This window comes from Mustela nigripes, chromosome 17 (genome assembly GCF_022355385.1).
Source record: "Mustela nigripes isolate SB6536 chromosome 17, MUSNIG.SB6536, whole genome shotgun sequence".
NCBI lineage: Eukaryota > Metazoa > Chordata > Mammalia > Carnivora > Mustelidae > Mustela > Mustela nigripes.
Genome location: NC_081573.1, coordinates 8,190,947 through 8,198,877, shown reverse-complemented (window position 1 = coordinate 8,198,877; position 7,931 = coordinate 8,190,947). Strand labels below are relative to the sequence as shown.

At 53.8% G+C, this 7,931-nt stretch overlaps 2 protein-coding genes across 3 annotated transcripts in view; one reads left to right on the top strand and one right to left on the bottom strand.

Moving 5' to 3' along the window:
- The first annotated feature begins 8 nt into the window (after nucleotides 1-8).
- Nucleotides 9-2,597, top strand: POLR1G (RNA polymerase I subunit G). The gene is made up of 3 exons (XM_059383841.1): nucleotides 9-115; nucleotides 487-628; nucleotides 1,156-2,597. Exons 1-3 carry the CDS (start codon nucleotides 94-96, stop codon nucleotides 2,555-2,557), a joined length of 1,566 nt encoding a protein of 521 aa, XP_059239824.1. The 5' UTR covers nucleotides 9-93; the 3' UTR covers nucleotides 2,558-2,597.
- Nucleotides 2,598-2,689: 92 nt separating this feature from the next.
- The window catches only part of ERCC1 (ERCC excision repair 1, endonuclease non-catalytic subunit), a 32,638-nt gene continuing 27,396 nt past the window's right edge, over nucleotides 2,690-7,931 (bottom strand). For both annotated transcript variants that reach the window (XM_059383846.1, XM_059383847.1), the window contains exons 9-12: nucleotides 4,959-5,058; nucleotides 3,434-3,505; nucleotides 3,131-3,199; nucleotides 2,690-2,796 (exon numbers count right to left, since the gene is read on the bottom strand). In XM_059383846.1, coding sequence (XP_059239829.1) covers nucleotides 2,743-2,796; nucleotides 3,131-3,199; nucleotides 3,434-3,505; nucleotides 4,959-5,058 — 295 coding nt within the window. In that variant the 3' untranslated portion in view covers nucleotides 2,690-2,742. The remainder of the gene's footprint in view (nucleotides 2,797-3,130; nucleotides 3,200-3,433; nucleotides 3,506-4,958; nucleotides 5,059-7,931) is intronic.

The following is a 7,931-nucleotide window of genomic DNA, read 5'->3' as shown; positions in this document are numbered from 1 at the left end:
CCGGGTGAAGCCCCGCCCCCTGATTCCACGTGGTCAGCTGCGCCACTCGGGTGGCTCCTGGCGGCTGGGTCTGCGGAAGGCACGGGTCCCGGGATGGCGGGTACCCCGTCCGGTGGTGAGTTGCATCAGGACGGGCCGGCGGGGTGCAGAGGTGGCTGCCGGGAGGAGAAAAGGGCGCCCGGGGGCGTTCGGACGGAAAAAGGAACATCCCAGGAACAGGACCTCCGGAGAGACTATCCCCCGGACTTCGGGAGATACTTCGGACTGAGGGAGGGTATGGGGTGGGGGAACCTACCCGTGGAGCGAAGGGCGCCTCCAGGAATTGGCTCGGTGGAGGCAGGGGTGCCTCTGGGGGACAGGCAGGAGAGAGGAGACCGGGTGGGGGGATTGAGGCGCTCAGGAGGCTGGGACCCAATGGCCAGTGGGCACCCTGGAAGATTGGATCCATGGGGAAGTGACAGCAGACCCCCGTTTCCTCTTCTGCAGGTGCTGCTCCGTTCTCCTGTCCCCCCAACTTTATCGCGACATCCCCAGCTTCAGAGCCCACTCGTTTCTCACTGGAGGTGTTAAGGGACCCAGATACGGAACTGTGGCTTATCCAGGCTCCTGTAGACTTCGCCCCAGACTGGTGAGTGGTCCCAGGCTACCTCCTGGGAATACCCACCCCCCACCCCAGTGACTGAACTTGGGGGAAGTTTAGAAGGGCTTTCCAAAGGCACTCAGGGCGCCTGCGTGGTTCAGTTGGTTAAGCATCTGATTTTGGCTCAGGTCTTGATCTCAGGGTCCTGGGATCAAGCCCTGCATCGCTCTGGGAGTTGGCTTCTCCCTCCCATGCTGGTGCTTCCTCTCTCAAATGAATAATTTTTTTTTTTTTTAAGATTTTATTTATTTATTTGACAGAGAGAGATCACAAGTAGGTAGAGAGGCTGGCAGAGAGAGAGAGAGGGAAGCAGGCTCCCTGCTGAGCAGAGAGCCCGATGTGGGACTCGATCCCAGGACTCTGAGATCATGACCTGAGATGAAGGCAGCGGCTTAACCCACTGAGCCACCCAGGCGCCCCAATTTTTTTTTTTTTAAGTGCTGTTTCTCAGCTCCTTTCCTCCCTTTCACCAAAACAATCTGATAAAGCTTCTGTCTTCCCCTTTCTCCTTTCAGCCTCAATGGCCGGCTGGTGCCTCTCTGGGGCTCCCAGATTGTGAAGGGCAAGTTGGCAGGCAAGCGGCACCGCTACCGGGTCCTCAGAAGCAGTGGCCCCCAGGCTGGAGAAGCAATCCTGCTGGCTCCCTCAAGGGAGGCTGGAGGGGTACTTACCTGTGCCCCAGCCCCCCAGGGCAGCCTAAGGATCTTTGACGGTCCCCAAGAATCCCCACCTGGGACCCTACTGCAGGCCATCCCAGCAAGCCCCCCGCCACAGATACCGCCTGGCCTAAGGCCTCGGTTCTGTGCCTTTGGAGGCAGCCTACCAGTAACAGGGTCTGGGTCCGTCCTGGCACTGAAGTCGGCAGCCTCAAGGAAGAGGAAGAAGAAGAGACATACACCAGAAACCTTAGTTCCCCAGGAGGCGGTTAATGGGCTTGGGGCCCTGGAGGTGGACACAGTTTTAGGGTCTCCAGATGGGGACGTGGGGAAGAAGAAAAAAAAGCAGGAGCTGAGAGAACCAGTGGTGATGGAGCCCTTGGCAGCAGAACCCACGGCTGAGACATCGGAGCCCCCGGGAGCACCGTTCCCGTCCACCACCACCAAGAAGAAGAAAAAGAAGCCCCAAGGGACAGAAACAGATGAACCAGAAGAGCAGACGCCAGTGCCTGAAGAAAAGACAACAGAGCTGGAACGCACAATTAAAAAGGAGCCTCTGGAAGAGACAGGCTTGTCTCCCACCAGGAAGAGGAAGAGGCAGAAGGGGACAGAAGGCTGGGAGCCAGGGGAAGGGATGCCAGCCGAGGCACTGCTACCGCTGAAGGTGGAGCCCCAGGAGGAAGCCATCCCACTGCCCTCCTCGAAGAAGAAGAAAAAAGAAAAGGGGTACAAAGTCATGATGGAGCCTGCGACCAAGGCGACAGAGCTGGAGATGGGCCCTCTGGTGCTCCCAGGGGAGATAACGAAGCCCGAACTACCACATGAAGTTGAGCCCGAGTCTGAGGCTGCTCCGGCGTCCACCAGAAAGAGGAGGAAGAAAGAAAAATGGCCAAACACGACGGGGGAGCCAGGGGATTCTCAGATGGAGCCTGAGCTGCCTGGGGACCTCGAGCTGCAAGCAGCCCTAGCAGCCACCAAAAAGAAGAAAGAACGTAGCCACAAAGCGACGGAGCCAAGGGCAGAGATGAGCGCCCCACAGGCTGAGATGTTGAAGCTGGAGCTGCCGGGCGAGGGGGAGCCCGAGGCCAGGGCAGATCCAGCATTCACCAAGAAGAAGAAGAAGCGGGGCTGGGAAAGTGGGGTGCCGGAGACAGCGGCCCAGCAGGAGATGCCAGGACCGCCGCTGCATCCAGAGTCTGGGGAGGTGGCTCCCACAGGACGGGAGAAGAAGCGGAAGAAGCTACAGCAGGATCCCATGTAGTCTCCTCCCGGGAGACTGAGGACTGCCCTTAAGAAAAGCTGGAGGTGACCACCTGGACCAGCAGAGAGCGAGCACAGAGGACCCTGGCCTCCTCCCCGCCCCAGGTGACTGCCCCAGCACACCAGCAGCAGCCTGGGCCAGGAAAATGCTTTATTGTTACACCAAATGTTCCTTCAAAGCTGTGGTCATCGGGGCACTTTCAGGAAGGGCTCATGTAGGACGTCAAACAGCCTCCGGGCCTGGGTGAGAGCAAGAAAGAAACGAGGAGCCCGTCATTAAATGAGCCATTTGTTTGCTGCATCTGGAGTGGGCTTTGCTTCTTTCCCTCTCAGCCGGAGGGGACTCTGGGGACTAGGAGAGAAAGCCAGATCTTGAGTCTGTCCCAGACTGGCTGTGTTGAGTTTGGGCTGGTCCCCACCTGGTCCCCACCCTCTCTGGGCCTCGGTTTTCCCCAGCTATAGGAGAAGCACTGTGAGCCTTCTGAAATCTTAGAGCTTTGGGATCTGAGGTCCCTTTAATTTGGAGCTGTCTCCTGCGTCAGCAGCTTCTCAAGCCCATTCCCACAGCTCTTACCTTCTGGGGTCCCAGGCCCGGGCACAAAGCCAGATCTTCCCGCGATGCAGCCATGAGCTGTTCCAGAGACTGAGGAAGATGGGAACGAAGGGTCAGAGATGGGGAGCACGAGACTACCCTGTACCTGCTGATCGGGGGTCTCAGAGATCCCAGGAAGGAGCTGAGGTCCTGCGCGAGGGCAGGGGAGGCAGGAAGGATGGGAAGAAGGGGGCAGAGCAGTGGAAGGAGAGGGTTGGGGGGGGGGGGTCCTTGAAAAGGCAAAGGGGTCAAAATGCCTATGGGGACGAGGGAGTCATTCCTTACCCCAAAAGTAGTTAGGAGGGTCTGGCTGTCTGTTTTATTGACTGACTTCACGGTGGTCAGGCATTCAGTGACCTGGAAGGGAAAGAGGCACAGATGAATCGCAAGAAGAAATGATCGCAAGAGGGAGTGTGTGGGGGGCAGTGTTGGGTTCACCACTCTGTCCCCAGATGCCCTGCATTCAGGAGGCATTGAAATGAATGCCTTCTTCTTTGATTAAAAAGTTCATCTCAGGGGCGCCTGGGTGGCTCAGTGGGTTAAAGCCTCTGCCTTCAGCTCAGGTCATAGTCTCAGGATCCTGGGATCGAGCCCCACGTCGGGCTCTCTGCTCAGCAGGGAGCCTGCATCCTCCTATCTCTCTGCCTTCCTCTCTGTCTACTTTGATCTCTGTCTATGAAATAAATAAATAAATATCTTTTTTAAAAGTTCATCTCAGTGGGTTACCTGGGTAACTCAGTCTGTTACGTGTCTGCCTTCAGCTCAGGGTCCTAGCATCGAGCCCCGTGTCGGGCCCCCCTGCTCAGTGCAGGGCCTGCTTCCCTCTCCTTCTGCCTCTGCTCCTCCTCCCCTCACCCCCCATGCCATGCTCTCACAAATAAAATCTTTTAAAAAAATAATAAAATTTTAAAAATGTTAAAAATATAAGTTAATCTCAGAGTGGTCCCCGCCCAGGTGAGAGGGTGTCAGTCCCATCACTAGAAGATAAATAACCATTTCTCTTGAGTTTGTTCTGTCCAGGGAAGACTGCAGGCTCTAAAGTCACATGTGAGTTCAAAACCACAGCCCACTGCTTGCTCCCTGTGAGGACTGGGCATGGGAATTGACCCCTCTGGTCCTCTTTTCAGGCAAGTGGGGGCCCCTAAGATTATCCACCTCAGCGGTAGCAGTGGATGTCCACCATTATTCAGTCATTGGAGCCCAGGTTAAATAATTCATTCAGCCAGTACACCCTAAGCACCCACTGAGTACTGCGTGTGCCGGGGACACAGCAGAGACCAAGTCAGCCTGGCCCTCCTAGGGCTCCCAGTCCAGTGTGGGGGACACAGCAGCTCCTGACAGTGGTGACCCACACAGAGAGGGCTGCGGGGGGGAGACCCCAACAGGGGCACTTGACCTGGCCTAGGGATCAGGGAGGGCTTCCTGGAGGAGGAGGCATCAAAGCTGAGACGGGAAAGATGGGATTAGGCAGGGAGGCAGGCTGAGGGAACAGAAGGTCACAAGCTTAGAGGAGTGAGCCACATCTGGAAGAAGTGACAGAATGTGACACCAGGGACAGATGGGGCTGCTAGGCGTTATAGGCAGGGCCTGGTAGAGTGTGGTGAGGAGGCCAGGTTTTCCCTGAAGGCACTGGGGAGGGTTTTGAGCTGGGGAAGGCAGAATCAAGTTTGTGCTTAAGGAAGACCCGTCTAGCCGCTGTGTGAGTGAGAAAAGGGAGAAGCAGCTGAGAGTGGGATGGAGAGAAGAGGTAAGCTTCACGTCCCAGGACGGAGCTGGGGGACGACCGGGAAAGGAGGTGCCGTGGCCTCACCCGGGAGACGAAGTCCTGCTCCAGCTTCTCCATCAGGAGGTCTGCCGGCTTCTGCTCATAGGCCTTGTAGGTCTCCAGGTAGCGCCCGGCCTCCTCGGGGCTGGGGTGAAAGCATTCGGGTCAGCCAGGGGGAGGGGGGCATGTTTAGGTTCATCATGTTCATTATGATGCTAACTCTAATACAGAGGAAAAAAAAAAAAAAAAAAAACAACGAACTTTCCTCCTCTAAATGTTCCCTGGCGACAACCCTGGCCAGGCACACCTTTGCTGGCTAAGGTGCTGAGCCTGGGAGCCCGACCCGCTGGATTCAGGTTGCTCCTGCCCACTTGAGTAACCCTGGGGCCAGTGATTTTCTCTCTCTGGGCCTCAGTCTCCTCATCTGTAAAGTGGAGTGGATGGCAGAATTGCGACAATTATAGGAGCCACGGCTTCACACACTCAGAGACCTGTTTAAGAAACACAAACTGTTCTGGAAGGGAAGCGGGTATGTGGAGTTTGAAAGGAAAAAAAAAAACCCAGAAACACTGTTACTCTCTTCCCAGCCCCAGGAAGACCAATTCAGGAGGCATTCAGTCCCCTCTGCCGGTTTTTAATGTAGCATGCCTTCAAGCGGAAGGCTGCGGGCGAGCTGACAGCTGAATCTTACTGTAACCGCTAACATGACCTGAGAATCCCAATTTTCACATCAGGCACGGGTTCCTCTGACCTGTAACCAACTGCTTCAAAGGTAGGTGACCTAACCAAATCTTCACAAGGCTCTATCTGTGTGCAGAATAAAGTAACTCAAGTTTATTGGCTCTGGGAAGAAGCTGGTCTTTTTTGTTCAGGGAGCTTGCGAAGAGTGAGTTGAGTGGAAGTAAATAAAGGATTCAGGGTCAAGGCCTTAGGAAAGGTAAAGAGCAATGTTTTTTTGATTCTTTTTTTTTTTTTAATTAAGTGATGGATCATATTCTCAAACATTCATTTTTCTAATTCTTTTTTTCCCATTAGACGGGCATTGCAGCTTTTCTCTTCAGCAGGATTATTATTAACGGTTCTTTTTTTTTTTAATATTTTATTTATTTATTTGACAGAGAGATCACAAGTAGGCAGAGAGGCAGGCAGAGTGAGGGGGAAGCAGGCTCCCCACCAAGCAGAGAGCCTGACTCGGGGCTCGATCTTAGGACCCGGAGATCATGACCTGAGCTGAAGGCAGAGGCTTTAACCCACTGAGCCATCCAGGCGACCCTGTTACAGTTCTTTTTTTTTTTTTTTTAAGATTTTTATTTATTATTTGATAGACATGGATCACAAGTAGGCAGAGAGGCAGGCAGACAGAGGGGGAAGCAGGCTCAATCCCAGGACACTGAGATCATGACCTGAGCCAAAGACAGAGGCTTTAACCTACTGAGCCACCAGGTGCCCCTCCTGTTACAGTCCTTAATAATTTGTTCGGGACCACACTGTGTCAGGTCCTAGAATTTGCTTTCTTTTTCGAACTTTGCAATATAAGCAGGATGTCTTCCCGTCAGCAGGAGCTTGGCCTCTTTTATTTAATGGCTGCAAAATGTTCCATGATTTGCATGTAAAGACATAGGAAACATTCGCCATCATGGGAGTCTAGATGCATGCCAGGCGCTGCACTAACTCATTATGGTCAAAAGCTTCCAGAAACCCCCACCCCCACCCCAAAGCTCCTATATGGCACTTAATATTTTCTAACCATTATACAGAGGAGGAAACATGGACCAGCGGCAGGGGGGTGGGGGGGGTCACTTGCCCAAAATGACACAGCTGGCTGAGAGAAACAGCACCTTTAACTTTATGTGACGTGACGCTACTTCCTACAAAATAGAGTAATGTTTACAATTGCTTTTAATATACAACTAACTTGGGGGCTCCCACCTGGCTCAGTCAGTAGAGTATGTGACTCTTGATCTCTTGGGGTTGTGAGTTCAAGGTCGTGACCTGGCCTATCTGCCTGACAGAACATGACACAGCTGGGAAAGAATGTGCATCAGACAATGGGATATTATTCAGCAGTAAGAAGTGAGTTTCCAAATCACAAGAAGGCACGGAGGAACCTTAGAAGTGTATTGCTAAGTGAGAGAAGCCAATCGGGAAAGGCTTCTGTGAGGTAAGAGGAAACTTCTACGGTCTCTGCACCCTGATTTCCGGCACAGAGCTCAGGAGACCCCTGTACCTTCCTCAGAGAAAAGAGCACAAGGATGGGGCACCTGGGTGACTCAGCGGGTTAAGCCTCTGCCTTTGGCTCAGGTCATGATCTCAGGGTCCTGGGATCGAGCCCTGCTTCGGGCTCCCTCCTCAGCAGGGAAGCCTGCTTCCTCCTCTCTGCCTGCCTCTGCTTACTTGTGATCTCTCTCAAATAAATAAAATCTTAAAAAAAAAAAAAAAAGCACAAGGAGCATCTTTGTTCTATGTTTTTTAAAGATTTTATTTATTTGAGAGAGAAAACAACTGGGGGAGGGGGACAGGGAGAAGCAGGCTCTCCACTGAGCAAGGAGCCCGATGGGGGGGCTCGAACCCAGGACCCTGGGATCCCCTCCCCGGAGGTCAACGCTGTCCAAGGCCTGGAGCCCATTGTAGGCCTTTCTAGTTTATCCACATACAAGTCTGTTCCAAAACATGGCTCCCTTTCCTTCCTTCTGCCCATAAATAAAAATACGGTGCTGTCTGGTTCTCACCACCGAAGCTGCACTGATGGCCCGCGTCATCGCAGACGCATGTTTGCACACTCACGTTTGCACACGCGAGCAGGGCTCATCCTGGTGCGGGAATGTCTGTGTTGAAAAGCAGTGTCTGGGGGCGCCTGGGTGGCTCAGTGGGTTAAAGCCTCTGCCTTTGGCTCAGGTCATGATCTCAGGGTCCTGGGATGGAGCCCCATGTGGGGCTCTCTGCTCAGCGGGGAGCCTGCTTCCCCTTCTCTCCGCCTGCCTCTCTGCCTACTTGTGATCTCTGTCTGTCAAATAAATA

Bases quoted from the DNA above. Each gene is read 5' to 3' on its own strand.
- POLR1G (XM_059383841.1), top strand. From the start codon at position 94: ATGGCGGGTACCCCGTCCGGTG. The intron at 116-486 runs GTGAGTTGCATC...CCTCTTCTGCAG, and splicing joins GGCGGGTACCCCGTCCGGTG to GTGCTGCTCCGTTCTCCTGT. The intron at 629-1,155 runs GTGAGTGGTCCC...TTCTCCTTTCAG, and splicing joins GTAGACTTCGCCCCAGACTG to CCTCAATGGCCGGCTGGTGC.